Source organism: Scophthalmus maximus, chromosome 15, assembly GCF_022379125.1.
Source record: "Scophthalmus maximus strain ysfricsl-2021 chromosome 15, ASM2237912v1, whole genome shotgun sequence".
NCBI lineage: Eukaryota > Metazoa > Chordata > Actinopteri > Pleuronectiformes > Scophthalmidae > Scophthalmus > Scophthalmus maximus.
Genome location: NC_061529.1, coordinates 9,440,001 through 9,460,812, shown reverse-complemented (window position 1 = coordinate 9,460,812; position 20,812 = coordinate 9,440,001). Strand labels below are relative to the sequence as shown.

At 44.0% G+C, this 20,812-nt stretch overlaps 1 protein-coding gene across 2 annotated transcripts in view; it reads right to left on the bottom strand.

Moving 5' to 3' along the window:
* Window positions 1-284: 284 nt before the first annotated feature.
* The window catches only part of rcan3 (regulator of calcineurin 3), a 36,073-nt gene continuing 15,545 nt past the window's right edge, over window positions 285-20,812 (bottom strand). For both annotated transcript variants that reach the window (XM_035610454.2, XM_035610455.2), the window contains 3 exons: window positions 6,949-7,122; window positions 5,585-5,756; window positions 285-3,531 (listed from right to left, as the gene is read on the bottom strand). In XM_035610454.2, the coding sequence (XP_035466347.1) occupies window positions 3,377-3,531; window positions 5,585-5,756; window positions 6,949-7,122 (501 nt within the window). In that variant the 3' untranslated portion in view covers window positions 285-3,376. The remainder of the gene's footprint in view (window positions 3,532-5,584; window positions 5,757-6,948; window positions 7,123-20,812) is intronic.

Here is a 20,812-nt window from a genome sequence, read left to right as displayed (position 1 = left end):
GACCTGATAATCAAACTTTGTATCACATATTCAAAAGTTAGTTAAATTCCAGCTAGCACACAGCAACAAATCCACGAAACTACTTCAGATTAACAAAATGATTTGGGAAATGCCTTAAAAGAGCCTAATGTTTCTCTGAAGAAATTTGTGAATTAAATGGAAAAAATAGATAAATAAATATTATATATATATATATATATATATATATAGCTTGACATTCTGTTTCTGGGTTTTGAGTGTAGCCTGTAAAGTGACGAATCCACTAAAATAAACAAAACAAAACATGGCTTTTAAGAATATGTCTTTATGTATATTGTATGTGAAACAAAGGACTATTATACTACACAAATAGAAGCAGATACTGTAAGAGACAGAGACCATCTCCGAGAAGTAAGTACAGAACATGAAAATACAGACAACGGTATTATACAACTGTAAATTATTGCTTGTTTTGCTACGTTGTTTTCTGGATTTCTACAATACAAGATACAATATTCATATTTCGACAGAAACAGAGCAACAGTGACAAACTGTATCATTGACCTTTTCAGTAGACGATCCCCAATAGAGTCCTCGTTGAACTGTTGAACACAACACAATGACAGTTGGTTTGGAACGAGCATCTTCAGGACTTATTGTTACACATTTTTGTATTTTTTTTTTTCCATTACAACATTGCAAAGAGAAGCCATAACAAACTGCACACCGGGACTGGCCTCAGCAAAAAAGAAAAAGAAAAGACTTGGCATATGTACATAAATATACATCTTCATATCATCTGTGACCAAAATGCGCCCAGTTTTAAACATCGTGACCAGAGTAAAAAAGTCTCCACAAGTGTCCTTCCTCCTGTCCCACCGCTTCCTCTTTATCATAATCCACCTCGGCACTTCCACCAATCTGCCGTCTGCTTAGATAGCCGCGACAGCTTTACTGTAGTGCCAATAAAACTGCACTCTACCACCACGGTGAGTTTCAAAGAACTGTTTGACTTTCTCAGAAGATAAGAGTAAAGTTTCTTGTGGACAAACACGAAAACAAAGACATTAATTTTTGTTCTGCAATGTCTTCCTGCCTCGTTTCGAAACCTGTGACTGTGCTGCGTCCCTACGCGTCTTTCAGGAGCACACGTCCAAAGATCCAAAAGGCCTGAAATTCTCCAAGGTTCACCCTAGCAAAAAGGAAGTGGAGTGTTTCACTCACTGCAATATGCTGGTGAAAAGGCTAACCAGGTGTTCAGCTTGAGATAAATGAGACAACACAAGAGGAGAAACAGAGAAGAAATGCAATGTGCTTCCTACTTTGTCTCGAGAAAGATTTTATGTCGCGGAAACAAACAAAACACTGACGATAAAGTGCTCACATGCAGATGGACCTTTGTCTACTTATGTTATATAGAAAAAAAGTTAGATTTCATGCTGCCTAACGACAAACAAGGTTTAGACTCACCACTGACGCCCCAAATCCCTGTTAGAAACGTGTTCCTGTTGCTTCTGAAGCACTGAATGATTTCACGAGATGAGTAGTCGAAGCACAATAATCTGATAAAGGACTGGAGGGAGAGTTAAACAAGAAAGAAGTAAGAAGCTCATGATCTTTTTAGTGGAAATTTGTTCGAGTTTCCACTGAACAACATACCGTGGAAAAAGTATTAATATAAAATAAGAATATAATTGAGTACTGCAGTTGTGTTGGGAAAATATGAGTTCTCTCTCAGATTAACAAATATACATCAGTGTCTTTGAGTAAGAAATATCCCTCTAGGCTTTGATGACAATGTGGGGTGAGTGAATGCTTTGGTTGATATCTCATGAGGCTACCTAATATTCCCTTTTCTCAGCAAAATGCTTCCAGGTATACTACAAAATCTAAGAGGACTATTTCCACAAGTCTATACCACGCCCAGCTATTTACAGAGAAAAGCAGCGCAGTAATCAGGCGCACAGCAGGAGACGTTTGAGGGCCCCGCAATTGCTTGGAGATATCAAGAGATACTCAGTGCAAAAAAAGCAGTAGGTTTCAGGAGAAAACCTGACACGTAGAAAGTGGGTTTGATCAAACAACATAACCAAAACATTGAAGATATGAATTACAACAAACAGAATCAGAGACCAAAAAACAGAATCCCAAAACCCCTTGAAGAAAACGAGGAGGATTAACTGTCTCTGATCCATCAAATCCCCCCAAAAAGCGACAAATGCAAATTTGCCTTCAAGCCAAAGACTGAACCGTCAATCATACAAAAACCCATTTAGGCTTTTTTCCCCCCAAAAGACGTCACTTTAAACTCTGCGTGGGGATATGCACTTGCGTCAGAAGCGTCACACCATTTATTTCCCTGTCATCACAAACAGCAATAAAAAAACCCAAAAAAAACACACCTCAGCTCCTCATCTACAGAAATAACTAAGCATGCAAAAGTGTTGGGGTATAAAATACACAGTAAGAATACACATCTAGTAGTCTAGCAAAAAACAACACCTCTCCAAAATTAAAAAAGAAGACAAAAAGCGAAAACGAGCCGGGGAGGGGGGGGGAGTCAAACAACCACTACAACTTTGTTTGTCACATATGGCGCTTCGTGCTGTGTGACGTTAAATAGGTTCCTTTTTCTTGATATATTCTGTTAGTAGTTTGTGTTTCTGTACGTATTTTTTTTGTAATATATTATATACATGCAGACGAGTGGGAACATCACACACTCAATCTTGATGCAGGCTGAAGCGACAAACCAGATATGAAGATGGATGGAAAAGAAAATAAGAGACACACATATGTGCAGTTTATATGTATTGATATATATATATATATATATATATACTGTATATATATACATATATAAAACACAGACACATATATATATATATCACGTGTGAAAACACAATTTATTTTAAAAAAGAAAAAAAGAAAAATGTCTTTGTTACTGAACAAATGACTGAAAGTAAGGGAGAGGTACGGCTAACAGGCTAATTAACTAGCAGGCTACTGAGCAGGATTCGCGATGAGAGCTGAGTGTGTGTGATAAGTGACAGGTGCCTACACTGGGACAGGTATTTCGACCCCTGTTGCTGAAAACGAGGGGGGTTGGTGGGGTGGAGGCAAGTGTGCCCGCCACTCCCCACGCTGTCCGCAGAATGTGATGAGTGTGTGTGTGATTCTCATCCATCCCCTTCAAGCCGCCTCATTCCATCGCCACACTCCCCACAAACACCGTTTTTGAGCAATGTTTGTTGGTTTGTTTTTGCTTGTAGTTGAACTGAAATGAGGGGCGTCGACGCTCTCTGTGAGTGCAGAGACAAGAGAGAGAGGGCAGGTGTGTTGCGGGTTTAAGGGGCGGTCGGCGGCCGCGCCGGTGTCGGGGGGGGGGGAGGCCTCTCTAGTTGAAGACCTTGGGGGGTTCATCGGGGCGTCTGGTCTGGACGATCTGCTGCTTTGGCCGCGCCGCCTCGTCCTCCTCCGTCTCGCTCTCGCACACGTGGACAACCACGCTGGGGGTGGACTCTGTGCCCGCGTGGAGCTCATACTTTTCACCTGTGGGGAGGGAGGCAAGGGGGGAAGGGATGGAGAGAGAAAGACAAAGAGCAAGCTTTACCCGGGAAATATTTACAAATGAATACCCCCGTCTGTAACACAACAGCATATCACAGTATTCTCGTTGTGTTATTTTGTTGTCTAGTTTTGCTTAAGTAAAAGATCTGAATATTTTCTTCCACCACTGTTAATAGTGAGACAAAAAGACAGATAGATTTCTTTATTGCCATTCAAAACTCCATACCAGACAGGTACATAGTAGGATCGGAATTCCGTTACTCAACAGAGTAAAAACAGAAAATGTTCGTATAAATCTATATATACATAATGAAGGTTCAATAAATAGATAAAATACTTAAAGTCAAGTTACATGACAATTTATTTAATTCAGAACATTTTTATAGGAACAAATAATCTGCTGCTTTTTTTCCCCGTCAGTTGAATAACGGTTCAGCTCTCAGGTTCAAGGACATGGATTCAAGAGAAAACAAAAAGACTATTCCTCAGTATAGTGCTGCCATTTGTCCAGATGCCAAACTCAGCCGACTTGGACTGAAAACACACACACACACACTTGCAGGATTGTATCTCAGTTGCCATGGAGATGAGATCCGACAGCTGGCAGACAGCAGGAAATTGGTCTCGTATCTTTTCACTGTGGTGCCAAACACAGAGATGGACGGTGAATAGAGTCCTGCTGTTACCACAGGGAGTTGATAGAGGGAGTCAGCGCACTGCGCCGCAGCCCGGCGCTTATCTGATTTCAGATGCCAGTATTTGAGGCAAAGAACAAAGCCAGTTCCTGATGCCGTGTGTTGCTATGGTAACAGCCGAGCGTGTCAAAAGTGGTCCTCTGGGCTGGGGACTGTGCGCGATGTGCGTGGAAAGTTAAATCACGCTTCTGATGATGGCAAAAAGACGATTGTGTTCAACTGAATGCAGTCTTAAACAAAATGTTTCCCATTTCATCAGCGTGAGCATATACCCACACACACATACACAACTGTGGAAAGACCTTGTGGACAGGGCACACCTTTCAATGTGTGTTGGGTGACATTTTATAAAGGTTGCCGCAATCTAAAATCTTGTCGGCAGGGCGGACACAGGCGCCATTACTGAGCAGAGAAGCTGCCGGGGAACGAGGCTGCAGGGAAAGATCTTGAATTTTTCCAAATCTAACAGCCCCTCTGCCGAGCTGCCTACACATTTAATACACTTGCTAAAATTGTAATAGGGGGTGAACTGCAAAAACGATCTTAATTAGTTGGTTAAAAATGCTGTCTCTAGGTGGATTAAGCATTTTAAAACTAGAATCTAATAACAAAAGGGTCTTACACATTCATTTGATTGCAACATGCTGACTATGACATCATACTAACAGTGAGGCTAAATCTAACCCCAAGAAAACCAAAGATAGACCTGTTGTGCCGATGATTAATCAATATCGCTGTTTGACAGTGGGATTTAGTGAACACACAAAGTGGCGCACACACACAGACAGACAGACACACACACACACACACACACACACACACACACACACACGCACACATACTGGCTTTGATGCGTATTTCCTCGGAGATGTCAGACTGCAGCAAGTCGAGGTTAAGCACCCTTGACATCGACGTATGGTGGCCAAGCACGGTGGATATGATTTATGGGCTTCAAACTGGGTTTTTTTCTTACTGCCTGACCAGGATTAAATGCACAGTGACCCCGGAGAAGTAAATTCTATGATGACATCCGTTTCACTTGGAGAAATATAGATTTTTTAAATCCCCATTAATGAAATTATAAAGGCAGGTAGTCCTAATGGAAGGAAAAATAGATTCGCAATCACGTAAATTTAGATGTAAGGCTGCTGATTCAACAAGGTCCTCGCCAACTGCTTCCTACACACACAATCTTCAACGACCCGCTGGGGAGCTGGAAATGATTTCCTGTTTTTATTTGGATAATTTGGGGCGAGGAATTAATGAAATGACCTCAGTGTTGTACTGTGCACAATGGAGGATACTACAAAAGGGAATAATTGAACTTAGTGAGTACTGACCAGGTCCTAGCTTGGCTACTGCACACAGGAGGTCATAGTTGATGACGGGCGTAGCGTCCTCGCTCTGGCTCCAGCCCACAGGTGGCGAGGCAGGCGGTGAGATCAGAAACTGCTTGACGGGTGCGGGAGGGGCCAGGTACGACTTGTCAATGTCCTCGTCGCCATTCTGGACCTGTTGGAGAGACGTTGGCACTTGATAAGTGCTGGAGAGCTCTGAATAGGAGATCAAGTGTGTGTAGCCATTTACATTTCCTCAGTCAAATGATTTCATGTATTGAACTGTCCTCTGTACACCTGCCTCTTGATTCACTGGTTCAATATACTGGATAGTGCTCTGCAACCCAGCTTCATGCCCTAGGGCCTGTACAAAGGGACAACATCAACTTGATGTTCTGTGAAGCTGTGCAAACTGGGTCAGATCGGGTGAACTCTTGAAGTTCCCGTACTTCAAAAAAAATAATAAATGTAATCCTGATACTCAAGAGCTAGAAAAGCACATTTGGCTTGTCGTCACAGCTTCAGTCTCTTGGTCTCAAATCGCAGGCTCCTTCCCATGAGGGAATTTGATGTTTTGATAGCCGCCACTTGCCATAATTACAATACTGTGAAATCGTTAATCCTCTTATATCAAAATGCTGAGAGGTGCAGCAGGGGTCATGACTGGTCATGCACTTGGCCGTCAATTACAAGACGACTCATCGTTTCTATGTGAGAGTGAATTCCAAGGTCTGAAGACCATCTGACATAGAACATCTGGGCTACAACCGGGCTGAATTATCAGTTTTCTTTCCGGACTTTCTACACATTGACATAGTCATTTAAATGCTGTTGAAAAAAATACATAACCAACATTTGCTTTTCAACTAATTCAGCCCAGTTTCAACCAACAGATTAGGAAACCCAGGCCTATACTCAAATCTCATTTTCGTAGATATGACTGTATGTGACTATGCACAACAAATTCATCACAGTACTGACCAAATATGCTCATCTTATTTTGTGACTGCACTAGAAAAACACTTCACTTTGTTCACGCACAGGCACAGAGAGAAAGAGAAATCAAATGTGTTCAGATATGAGTGATGGGATTTACAAGGGCACATTGGTGGGTTGAGGACGCAGCCAGGTGTGGCTCAGAGAAGAGAGGATAAAAAAAGAAAGAAGAGAAAGTCACGAGAGAGTTTTTGACCCTGTTCTGTTGTGTGTACTTGTGTGTGTGTGTGTGTGTGTGTGTGTGTGTGTGTGTTCTCGTAAGAGGGAATGGTGCACAAGGGCATAAGTGTCCATGTAAATAAGCTTCCTTAGATGGTCCGCGTCTCAGGCCCCCTGCCTGCCCTTTCCCAGACTTCGAAACTCAAACTCACTTGGGCAAAGTAGAGTTTCAGCTTCGTGCCATTGAACTCTGACTCGTGCAGCTCAATGCGAGCGCGGGCAGCGGCCTCTGGGGTGCTGAAGTTGATCCGCACTCTCCGGAAGCTTTTGAACATCTGGAAAGTCGTCTGTTCGTCGTAGATCCTGAACAATGCTTCGAACCTCTCCTGTAGAAGACAAAAAACATAAACATGAACAAATGTGATTAGAAATTGATATGGGTTATGGCTTATTTTGTCCGACTGACAAAACATTCTCAATATGCAATGACCTTAAACAGAGTAAAAAGCAAAAACCTTCACTTAAAACACTTTAGCCAGCAAATAGCCTTTTTATAGCATCATAGATACTTAAGATCATTAAATGTTATTTATTTATATTTATTTATGTTGATCTCCTTAGTCAATAATATCTTCTAATATATCATTTGTTGCTGTGTATAGAGAAACCTTCAAATTCATTTTTCTAAATTGTTGGTACGTTTTGTGTAAATCCAACAGAAACTGTGCAATCATTTTCATAAGAAGGTGGCTCATTTTGTGGTGAGCTGAAGTTTGGCGGTTAAAATTCACTGACACCTCTCTCTGTGCAGCAGACGTGACTCTAACTGCTCTGCAGCCGTTCAATTTGCGATGGAGTTAATAGGGAAATAAGATTTTAAGCTTCCTGTCATTTTCCTGCGGTCTTCTCCGACGCTGTCGGTCTCACAGTCCTCTTTTCTATATCTCACTTTCATGTTTAAAAAAAAAAAATCTTGTGTCTCTGACGACTTCTTGTGCATCAGGCTTTGTTTTTAACAATGCTTATGTGATATATTCTAACATTTCCGACGTGTCTGAGTCCTCTCCACGGCCACCAGACTGGCCTCCTCAGCTGTGAACTCAATCAAGCCGCTCAGTAGGAGGGGGAAAGGAAAAAGGAAAAAGGCCGCCAGGAGAGATGCTCTCTTAATAATCTGGAGCATTATCCTTTTGTCTCCTAGCCGACCATCTCCCAGCACAGGCAGAGACATGACTATGAGGCTGCTTTCCAAGAATCAAGAAGGATGATTGGGTGAATGTGCCAGTCGAGAGGGACGACGTGACCTAATTTGACTGCTGCTTTTTTTGTTTTAGTCGTACATTCAGTTTTTGCTCCGTGCATTTTATCCTGCAACAGTAAGATCATCACACAATTTCATCACTTTGCACTAAAGGCTTGTGCAAAAAGACAAAACAATATTAGATAACATACCTTATAACATTCCCTTAAATAACAAGGGAATTGTGATACTGTCACTGTTATCATCATAGTGAATTTTAATAATCTCATCTATAATTCAATTTTATTCACATGTTCTGAGGTAAAACGTGTGCAGTCACTTATATAATAATAATACAACTTTACTTCAAATTAAGACAAATAAAAATTAAGAAATATAGCATAAAAGATAATGATAAAAACAAACCACATCAGTTAAAAATCAGGCATTACAAATATGTTTCAGGCAACGATTTAAAACCAGGTTAAGTCTAATATCAACTGCTAAGTGTCTCTTTTGAATCAGTCAGATTCTACTGTTGCATATTCTGTCTGAATATATTGTCTTTTCTCTTACAGGCAATGGGAGACCAAAAGCTAAAAAATTCTCCCACAACACTCCGCTTGCTCAGCTGACACAGCCACTCTCACCAGGAAGGGAAGGCTGCCTGTTACCTGAAGGAACATGCGGCGTGTCGGCTGTGAGATAAGTGACAGAACAGTGACGGGAGACACCAGATATCTGTCAACGCTGCAGGGAGTGCTCGGTTCTGTCCGAGTGTCCTGTCAGTCCTGTGTCCTTTTGACGGATCCATACAAAATTGTGGCATGTATACATCTGGTCTCAACTTGTTTGGCATCTTGTAATTAAAAAAAACAACCTCTTATTATACTTCAATATAAGGGTGGAAATGCTTTAATGTCTATATCCATCACAAAGACACACAAAAAAGGATAAGTGCATAGCTATAGGGCTGCATCTAACAATTATTTTCAATAAATAACTAATCCATCAGTCAATTGATCAACTGTTTGGTCCAGAAAACTTCGGAAAACAGTGAAACATTTTCTGACCAAAACTCAAAGATATTGACTTGAATATAAAATGAAATGGGAAAACGCAGAATAACCTCAAATTTCAATAGCTGGAAGTGTTAAATGTTTGACATTTTTCTCCAATGATCCCTTCATCAATCAACTACTCTTTTAACTCACTGCTATATTTTACTGAATATGAATAATCCTAAGAATGTCGCTCTATATACCACATATACCTAATGATAAGCATTACACAGAAATAGTATCCAAACAGATGATAATATTCAGTATCTTTCAAAAACCAATTGTCAGGATGAGACAGTGTATATCCTCTAACACACATGCTGTTCTCTACATCATTAACCAATCTGACTCAGGCCGAGTTGTGAAACACAGTTATGCTCCTGTGTGTAGTAAAACTTTGCAATGTAAGAACAAGCAGATTAACACTTGCACTAATGACACTCTCTCGTCTCCTTGCTTCTCGTTTCATTTCCAGTTTTTCTCAGCATGGAAATGCATCTGGCCTTGCCGTGCTAAATGCCTCCGGGGGGAGCTGGCCAAACTTCAGAGCTGACTTCACCTTCGGACTCCGTGATGCCATTTTTAGTCCGGATTTTAGAATGCACCATACAAGGTGCATTCTACAGCAGAGGCATGGGAAAGAGGTCAGGTCAGGAATGTGTGAATATCTTAACTCCTTTTATGCATTCTGGGGAGAATTAGGGACTAGCTTCGCAATTAGAATGCAAAAAAAATCCCCCGAAACAACAGAGGCGAGGGAAGAGTGTGACTCACCACCATCCGGGGACAGCCAAGTGTTAAGTGTGCTCATTTAAAATTGATTCTCTCATCCCCACAGACAACACAGTCGACTGCAAAACGGTGGCTAACCAAATAACCTCCTTCCTTTAATTGTGTGTGCACAGCAGAAGAAACAATATGTCCAAATACCTCACTAAACAGGTAAAAGAGTCACTCGCTGCAACACAGATCTGTGTATTGATCCATCTCTTGTCCCCCCCCCACCGGGTTAAAGCCAGAGGAACACACAGGACACACAGCCTGGAGCTATGTTGTTTATATGAGGCTAACATGTGAGAAACAGAAACTTTTTCAGTGACCTGATAAGCCCTTTTTCATACAGTCACATGGACAGTTTGTGTTTTGACCTGCATTATGCATACGAGAAAACATAATTAAACATCTGGCAGTTATGGAGCAACACTCGCATTTCTCTGCGCCCTGGCATGGGGCCCTGTCTTTCTGTGCGTGCATGCGAGTGTGTGTGTGTGTGTGTGTGTGTGTGTGTGTGTGTGTGCGTGTGCCTGTGTGTGTGAACGCGTCTGACTTGAAAAACCTCCTGCTACGTTCGTCATGTGTGAAGGCCAAACTCTGGAGGAAAAGTTCATGTCTGAAAACAGCTCAATTTAGGGGCCGTTTATGCAAAAATATCTAGTGTACATTTAGTAGACACAGTATACAACAGGCGTGCACAGCATGCACCGCCCCTCTGATGCTTCTCATTGGAAGTTGAGTTTCTGGACACCTGATTAATGTTAACTCCAATATTCACTCTCCTTCAAAATCTGTTTCAGCCTCCTCCTTCTTCTTCTTCTTAATCCTCAAATCGGCACCATCTGTTAGCATGTGCCAGAAACACACCCCAGTGTTTCCCATCAATTACCTATAGACTGCAGCTTTCACCGTCCATGGCAGGCAGGCAGACGGAATTAGGCAGAAAAATTGATATTTGCATTGCCGCAACAAGCCCCGCCCCCTGTTGCAGATTGGCTGGAATGGTGTTGTGTGGCTCGGCCCGACTTACTTTGTCTGTATTGAAACACCAAATATTCTTTTCAACACAAACAGAACGGACGGATTAGCGCTAAGACTAAGAGGAGACGCAGACTTTGACGAACTCTTACTCCACATTTAACTGAATTAGTCCGACAACAAAGCACTTGTTTGACTTTTGTGCTGTGTGAATTTTCCATGAGCCGTAGTCGACTACTGTGACCCACATGTCATCAAACTCCATGTGGGGTAACTGATCAGGTAATCTTTCACCCGCACACACGCGCGCGCGCACACGCACCCCCCTTTAACCTATATTGATGTTTTGGCATGAGCAGACAAGTGGGAATGCACTAAGATCATGTTCCATAATAGCGTGTACAGTTTTTTCTTTTAACCCCACGCGCACTGATGCTGATACACCCTGCGGCCGACTGGTGTGCAACAAGTGAGCGTGCTGATCACTAATGTATGTGGTCTTTATGAGCGGACATCCTGAGGGAATGAGAGGAGGAGGAGGAGGGGGAAACGAGGAAGAGGAGCGGGGTGTGTAGTTACACAGGACTGAAAAGTGGCCTGCTCATCTGCCATCGCAATGCTCCCTGCTGTGACCCACTCCCTTTGTTCTCTTTGTGCGTGTCGGGGGTATTTCTTTAGACACACACACACATGCACAGGGGGCATGCGCGGGCGTCGTCAAATAATGGAGCAGGTAGCACCATGAGTATCTGAGCACAGCTGAAGGACGACGGTTTGACTGTCAGCAGATATAGACTGCTTCTAATCACACACGCACGCACGGACACACACACACTCACACACACTCACACACACACACACACACACACACACACACACACACACACACACACACACACACACACACACACACACACACACACACACACACACACACACACACTCACACACACACACACACACAAACACACACACACACACACACACACACACACACACACACACACACACAGAGCTTGATTTGATCCGGCACCTGCTCCTACTGCCTAGGACAACAGGTGAGCGAGGAGAGGGGAACAGCATGTACTTGTTTTTCATTCTCAACAAGGCGGATAACAACGTCTACTGAAGAGGCCCGGTGAAAATATGATTTATCTCAAAATGCGGTAGCTAGGCAACAGAAAACAAGAGGGAGCACGCCATATTTGGAAAACAAATGAGGGAGAGAAAACAAAGAGAGCCTAACTTCACCCTCACGTTCCCTTGGCGGAAAAGTTTACTCATAGCTTTTTTGTTTTCACATCAACAGAAATGTGGAGGGAGGTGGAAGGAGTGAAACGGAGGAGGTGGCCGACAACTCGTCCTGATTGAAACGGTGGCGAGTGCGGTCCTTAATGCTGACTGCGTGTTTTCTCCGTGTCACCTTTGCATAACATCCAGGGCGCACCTCAACGGGCAGAAAGCAAGTTTCACCAAATGTGCAACGTGTGGCGTGAGATCATTTTGTCTTCATTTTGACAGATTTCACTCACTCAATCAAACGACCCGTGACGGCTCACCAATTTATCTGAAATTGGGAGAAAAAAAATCTGATATTTCATAAGCTGATAATGTTCTTGTTACATCTTTTAGACCGTGTTTTTCAGTTTCTACAGATCTCGGTGAGCCACTTTACTTCTAAGGAAAAAAAAAAAGTCCTATTGACGGCTCAGGAGGTTCCTCCGGTAGCAGGAAGTGAAAGGAAATTTGGGAGCGACCGCCGTAATGAGCAGACGCCGACGAGCCACAGTCAATGGAAATGAAAATACTACAATGGTTTAACAGCAAATTGTATTTTTTAATAGTTAAACCAATCCACCAATGTTGTTTTGTTGTAGTATGAAACCTTACTCTACGGTTTATATGGGAGGAAAAGTGAAATGAATAATTTTCTGTCCAAAAAGAGGGGAAAAGGAAATTGAAATAACACAACACAGAAAATAAAAATGCGATGTGTAGAAATGTGAAGCTCGATGGCGAACTGCAGCCACTCCACTGCGGGGCCGCAGGGCTATCCTTTCACGGTCAGCCTCTCGGGTAATGAGGCAGTTATGTTCCTGACGGTAATGGAAAGGCTGTCATCGCGGTGGCAACAGGACATGACTGCAGGCATGACTCACATCGAGCGACACGGGGAGGCAGCAAGCACCGCGCCAGCGAGCGGGCCTGACACACAACCATCCGAACAAAAGATCAGTGGGGCTTAGTGAGCGGGCGCGGCTTGACCGGGTGATGTCGACTTGGCTTCATCGGGGCCAAAGCCAGGGGGCCAGAACAATAAACAGCGGCGACTGACATAGACGGGTGCAAAGGCAACGGGGCAGTAAGAAAGGGAGGGGCGATAAAAAAAAAGCCGAGGAACGAACGAGTGGTGAGCACGGCATCGGCCTCCGACCTCCGACCTCTTTGAACCAGTCAAGTGGCGGAATGGGGAATGTAACCTTGTGACACGCCACTGTGACACGGGTGTTTTTCCTTACGCAAAGGAAAGGATCGAATTTCTCCCGCGCGTCGCGATCGTCGCTGACAACTAGCGGGAGCCGCAGGTCCGACCTGATCTGTGAGCACCGCAAACTCCAGCACACGGGCTGTCGTCAGACATGCACTGAAGTAAAGGGACATTTTTCCGGAAATTTTTCCCGGAGGTGCTGTATGAGAGAACTCAAATGTTGCTCCGGGCATTTTTTCGTAACTTTTCCCTCCTGCCCTCTGTGAAAAAAATACTGCTGGAAAATGTCCAAGTGAGCCCATGTGAGAATACAGCAGGAAAAGTCACAGCGGGCGAGTGGGCGTGTTGATGACTGTAAACAAAAACACTGCTTTCCACAGCGGAATCATGGTAATGCTCCTGCCTCCTGCATGCGCTGCCCAGAGAGCACAGAAGATTTCTTGAACGTGTCTGACTGGCGACAATCTCCCGCTTGCTGTTCATCGTACGTGAAAGGCCAACTCGAGCAAGTGATCAGACTACAATGTTCGGGAGGTCAAGGTGAATCTAGCTTCAGGGGCCCCCGAAGATTTGACTCAAGTACTAGACTCTCCTACATGCGATCGACGCTCATTGTTGTCTCTGGCAGCCCACTGTGCACGTTCGGGAGTTACAGTGAGTCAGTCTCACATATTCAGCTGCTCCCCGTCACCGGTGAGAGTGAACACGTCACCTCGGCTGAAACACACTGACATGTTCCGTCCCCTTTGGTCGTCCACGTGCCCGAACAATGCAAACATAAAACCAAGAGGAACTAATCGTCCCGACCTAAATGAAAGAACAAAGGCCGTTTGCCAAACGTGAGTGAACTGCACATAGTGGTCTTATAATGCTTGTCGTGTATAGTTCATCTAAAAGAGGGGGGGGGGACCTTCATTAAGTAATAGTTTTTCTTCTTTTAAGAAAAAAAATGCCCACGCTGCACAGCTTTTACCTTCTCAAATATAAGTATTTGCTATAGGTTTCTCAGTCTTTGTGACAGTAAACTGAATATCTCTGGGGTTTTGGACAAAACAAGTCATTTCAAAATTGTGCTCTGCTTTCGGGGAGAAAAACAAAACAGCATCTGATTAATCAAGTGCAGATTAAACAGTAATGACAATAATCATTGTTTGTCAGCCCTGATAGAGTATCTACAAACATGCTTTGTCCGTACAAAAATCTGCAGCCGAAGCATTTCAATTCGCTGACAGAGACACATGCTCTATTTTTGATCTGCTTTCTCGTTTAAGCTCGTACAGTACTTATTCTGGACACCACGATCCACGGCTGCAATCCACAATCTAATTCAGGTCTGCGTTGAATTACACTATTTTGGTATTTTGGGACAAAATGAAAAGATTAACCGAGCCTAATTGGGATGTAAAGAAGGGTTATTCAGTGTGTTTCTCTCTCTCTCTCTCTCTGTGGTGAATCGCTCATCTTGCTCGGTGACACGTGTGTGTCGCTTGAGCACAGTCTAATCCAGACCCCTCGTGCTTGAACGGGATTTGGGTGAAAACAAACAATCTAGGCCACGGAGCCTCTGGGTGAGTCAGGGACAGTGTTACACTGAAAATAAACAATTGTTGGAATAATTAAGAAAATGAATTTCTCAAGTGTACGGACCGTCACTTTGAATCACTGTCCTCCCTGAAGGGCCACACCGGTCTAATGAGGTCGGACGAGGCAGGATGATTGTGGAGATAACACACAGAGCCAGATGAAAAATACCTGCATGCACGTCTGTTCCAGCACATTTTTGTTTATCACAACTCCATATTGTTTCCATGACTGTTCCATAAAACCGGAGCCAACTTTCCATGGCAGTTATGCCTGTCTGCAGTTACAGCTATCACTCGGGAGATGAAAGCGGATCGTGTTTAAAACACGGCAGAGCTTTTTTTTGCAGCGGAGTAAAACGAATACTCAGAGTGCGAAGGCGTTTCCCTCACGTTTATCAGGTTGTCAGCCTCGTTCTACAGTGAAGATCCACGCACATACACTATACATCCCAATCAACCAGTTTCAGAGCGGTTAACCACCGGTACAGATCCACAGAAGTTCAACTGCATTCAGGATTCAGTCAGACCTGTGAAGGACTCCGGGTCGTTTTCACACCCTAAAAGTTTGGACCAGGCTGTTCGATGTAAACATTTGATCCGGATAGTTTTGGTTTGACATTGCAATTTAGGGAGCGCACTAAGACGTACGTACGTCCTGCCGTCATTACCAACGTGGGCTGCGTCCACCTATACTTGACATGAATTGGTTTGTAGACTGGCGAGCAACTGACGTCAACGTGTTGTCAATTGAGGATAGTAGTCTTTCTGTTCCAATGGAGGAAATAAACAAAGGGATTTCTCTTGTTAATGTCGTTGCCACTGTATTATCAACGTGGCTTTACTACCGGCAACGCCAGGCGGCGTATTGACAGTATAGTTCCAATACATAAAATAATCGTCTTTGTCGTTCAGAAATAAAGTCGTCGAACCACGAAGACAGTGGTCCAAGGCACCTGTTATTTTGGTTCGGAATTAAACTGAAAAGTGCCCAAAAGTACCAGAGCTAGACAGGTACTAGGACTAGGCGAGATGAGAATGTATGTACTGTTTATATGTAGCTTTATATATAATTTGTCTCTTGTTTCATATCCTTGTTGTGCCACAACACATGCTCTTTACGGCAATTTTTTTTTTGTAATTTGGACTGCACTCTGCATTCTTCCACGCAGCATTAACGCAGGCGGGAAATTTACACTGGAGGCAACACAAACAAACACGGTGCAGAGTGAATATGACATGAAACGGAGTAATTCAGAACAGGAGACGAAGCTTAAAGAGCAGCTCCTTCTGTCGCATGGACGTGGTTTGAGTATGAAAAGTCTGACACGGACAAGGAAACTGTACTTATGATCATGCTGCAGATTGGTCCCCACAACAGACTCAAATGGCACTGACCTCCTTTACCACCTACACAAGAACCATGACAAAAAGCACAGTGTCCACAGGTGAGAAGTAAAGTGAAGTACAGTCGAGTGATCCAAACAAACCAGACTCAGACGTTGCAAGAGGCTTTTGCCCCCGACACACCATATGGCAAACACTGACGAGGACGTTAGAATATTGGAGCTGTCCGTTGCAAATCACATCTGCAACTGTCTCATTTAGAATTTTAGTCCCCACTGGAGTTATTAAGTTATTAATATTCCATTGCTTCAGAGAAAAAATGTCCATATCAAAAGATTGACAGGATTTAACTTTCTTAATCTACGATGAGTAAATACAACCATAATTCAGACGCAGCACTCTGGCCTTACACTTAATCTGGAAGTCGTGGTCCAGCAGTAGGAAAGACCGTAACCTATAGTTAACTTGCTGAGGATGATGTAATGGCCGGCCACAGGAAAAACAGAGACTCAATATCGCTGGATAAACTCTGAGGGTGTGTGTGTGTGTGTGTGTGTGTGTGTATGGTGACCCGACAGTCATGACACACATGCAATCATGGCCTCTGTCAAAGCGGCTATTACTATCAGCGTAGCGGCAAATCCCGAGTATTACAAAACAACGAAAACAACTCGTGATTAATAGCCCTGTTTGCATTGTGAGGGTCTGCGTAAGCACCGGGGAGGCATGTGAGCGGGGCGAGTGTTATTACAGCGGGATCAATACCTCTAGCGGGGGGGGCACGACGCTGCAGCACTGCACTGCCGCTGCCTCCGGGACAGCGAGTCCATGGCAGGGAGACTGAAATCAGTTTACAGCATGTGGGGACACATTAATCCTATTACCACCAATGTGGTCATTACGGTTTTTATTGAGGCGGGAGCTTTTCCTCGTCAGCAGCACTTTGGCCCCGTTCGAAAACACATCCACACACTCACATACACATACGCTCTTAACATGCAAGTATGTCCACACGGGCGACTACACGGACTCACATCTTTAAAGGCGACGGTAATCCAAAGAGTTACCTATTACATAAGGCGGCTAAAATACTTTTTATGCCAGCAAAGCGTATGGACAGATGAACTCTTTTTTCTTTTTCTTTCCTCAGAACCGTGCTGTCTCTTCCTTCAGGGCCTCACCTTGGTCGTCGTGAGGCAGCACAATGCTGGAGGGATGATCAAGCGTCACAGGCACAAGAGTAGGAGCGTGGCTGCACGGCTTTGCAAACGTCATGCACGTCTCGGACGCGGACAGTTCTCCAGTGGTGTATTGACATGCTCGTGCTTTTTTACTTTGCCTCAAATACATATTTTAAAGCAGGACTTTTATTTGTAACTGCTCATTTTTATGCACCGTGATATTCAACTTCAGACAATTCCAGCCAATGTTTGTCATTTCTGCTCTATAAATGACTAATTGATTAATTGATTATGAATCAATTACTTTGCTGTGGATCCACTGACGGGCTAGTCGTTTCAGCACTATTGTAGGCACTACTTTACGTCACATTAATAAAGTTCACCTTCCCTCGCAGCGGGCTGTAGACACTGTGTCCGCCTTTAGGTATAATGTCATTTCTATTTTAAGCTATTCCCAGAGTCATTTGTGTTGCACCACTGTAAAATCCCATTGGAAATTCTGACAGCAAAATCATGTTTGACCTGTGATTTCTGGAAACAAAGGCCAGTCGTTGTACGACACTGACGCACACTAGCGAGTTGTGGGCCCCCAGATTCCACTGCGGGACGTTTTTTTTTCTGTGCATCTAATCTTATCACTTCATAGTTGTGTTGACCACATGGTAACCAGACACCCCCCACAGGAGTCTGTCCTTTTGTTCTACGTCACCCTAACGGACACAGCGCTAACCTCTACCCGACACCTGAGCCACAGCGCTTCTCTAGGGTTTCAGGCCAATGTGAGCTGCCCATCTCCACCTGCCTGGTGCCCAGACGGGGGGAACAGGCACACCTGAGCCCGCTGCTCTGGCCCGGGATCGCTCAACCTTGCCAAGATGCAGATCTGTTTCCAACCAGCACAGAACATGATACCGTCGCCGCCGACATTCATCCTGTCCGTCCTGCCGCTGCTCCTCTGCCTCTCGCCTTCACCCCAACAACTGGTCGAAGTGCACCGCAGCAGTGTGTTGTTTTTGTTTGTTTTTAAATGCGAGTCTGGGCTCACATTCATTTTAAATTCTAGTTAGATGAGCATGAACGGTCGTTAGTCCCTTGCTTTGCTGCTTTGATGCTCAAAATAACCTTCACAAATAAAAGGGAATAACAACATGTTATGTAACGTTGTATATATAAAAAGAGGCTGTGGGAAAGAATGAGAACTTCATAGATGTCAGCAAGACGCTCCAGTTTTGCACTACAAATAGCAGATTACTCATCAAATATCCCCTCCTTCCTCAAAACAAGTGTTATTTCTGTTATGATAAAGCCTGAGAACAGACATATGACAAATGCCACAGATAAAAAGAAAGCGAGGAGGACAAACAGAAAGTGACCCAGGTGGACGGAAAACTTCACCATACCTCTTCGGTGAGGAGTGGTGTGTGTGTGTGTGTGTGTGTTTGCTGACAGAGGTGTTCGTGGGTCTGCGAGTCCGCTGACTCACTGTTGGGGTTGGAGTGTGTGACTGATGAGTGTGTGACTGTGTCAGTGTTACTACGGTCTCATCTGTGTGTAGGAGGGAAGGCTTAGGTCGAATGCAGCGGTTCTTTGCGGCTTTTGTGACGCAGCCTCTGTTGTGCGTGTTATGAAGTGCTAACGTCCAAATCCTGTTTTAAAAAAATGTCGGACTGAAGCCAAGGAGGCACTTATCAAGAGAAGGTTGATGGATGGATTATCCATACATTCTAAACACTAGCAGGGCAGCAACTAACACTTATTTTCTTTACCTGATTAATCTGTCGATTATTTTCTCGATTAATCGATTAGAAAATAATAATAATAAAATGTTGATTATGTTTCCGAAACCCCAAGATGATATGTTTTGTCCACAAACCGAAGATATTAAGTATACTGTCATAGAGGAGAAAAAAACATATTCACATTAAAAAATTTAGCCAATGGATGGCGATTAATTTTGTCATCATTGAAGGCCTAACATAAAGGTGCAAATAAATGAACAAATGAACAAATTCGATGTATTAAAATGCCAGCATCAGACTGAACATGAGAGGTTAATTGTGAAGGATTCCTTGACTCGCTGCTCAGTAACACATTCATCTGCCAGTGTGCTGTGACCTTCACCGAGTGTCCTGTGATGTAATCTGCTGAGGCCGCTAGATTTTCCAGGTAATGGTGGTGTTGTGACAAACATTACACACACTACAGCGTCCGCTGTCCGCCCACTGCTGTGGCCCTCTCGTAAACCTCACAACCACAATATTGCTTTTGCTGATTTCTTCTCCCCCAAAATGGACGCAGATCACTCTGGAATAAGAGTCTACTGTGCCACAAGCTCTGCCATCACTTCAACAACAACCTGCCCTGTCCACACAGCCTCTCTGTTTGGCTCATTAATGATGTAACCGGCGGGGATTGAGCCAAGGCGTGGGGAAGCCATCTCGACCGTGACAAAACAATGGCCCCAAAATGCCACCGCCATTCACGAAGCATCTCCTCTGATTTAAAAAACAAACAAAACCACCATTGGCTTATTTTCTTCATGTCGCCCCATTCAAACACCATTGCAATTGTCTAATCTTCCTGTGTCTACAAATAGCAGCAATCCACATATGAGTTCCCCCAATGCACTGTGCTTTTGCAACAAATCAGGAGACAGACTGTTGTTCCTCTTCTTGAGATATTAATAAAGACAGGGGCCCGAGACGGGCTCAGATCTCCTCGAATGATAAAAAAAAAAGCAGGAGCGGGCAGACAGGGAGGTGAGCTCAGTCAGCCCTGCTTTTATCTGCCCTCTTCCCCCCAGTGCTCTCCCAGCGCTCTCCGGGCGCCAGAAACCAGGATTTGTGGCGTTCTTTGTGCTATTCACAAGTCAACTCCCCTGTCTCCTCTTTTAATTTTGCGCAGACGCCCCTTTCTTCGGAAGGGTAAAGGAGCCAGGGACTGATAAGAGCTGCTTGACGGGAGGCTTAGGTGAGGACTGATCAGTCTGTCCCGCCTGTGGCTGTGTCAAGTCTGTCTGGAGAGGACGGCAGATCCCTTGTGAACCAAATGACTCCTACCGAAAACAATATGTCATAATCAACACTTTTTCCAACAATCATTCGACGGAAAACAATCAACGCCTCGACCTCCACGGCTTCCCCCCCCCCCCTTCTTCTCCACACACAGTCCTTAGGATAATCTTGAGGGTAATGACCACCATGCAATGATTACAGGACAACTGCGGGATGACACATGAGTGTCTTTCACCTTGGCTGATCTGCAACGGGATAGAGAGCGTAATGAGAGTTGGGAGCAAACGCAGCAGCTGCCTGGCTCACTGGGGGCACATGGGTAGGTCAGTGGCTGACATGCATGGTTGTGTGTGCGAAGGATATTTTTTCGGTGACATCAAATCACGAGCACACACAGTTCTCGATGTGCAAAT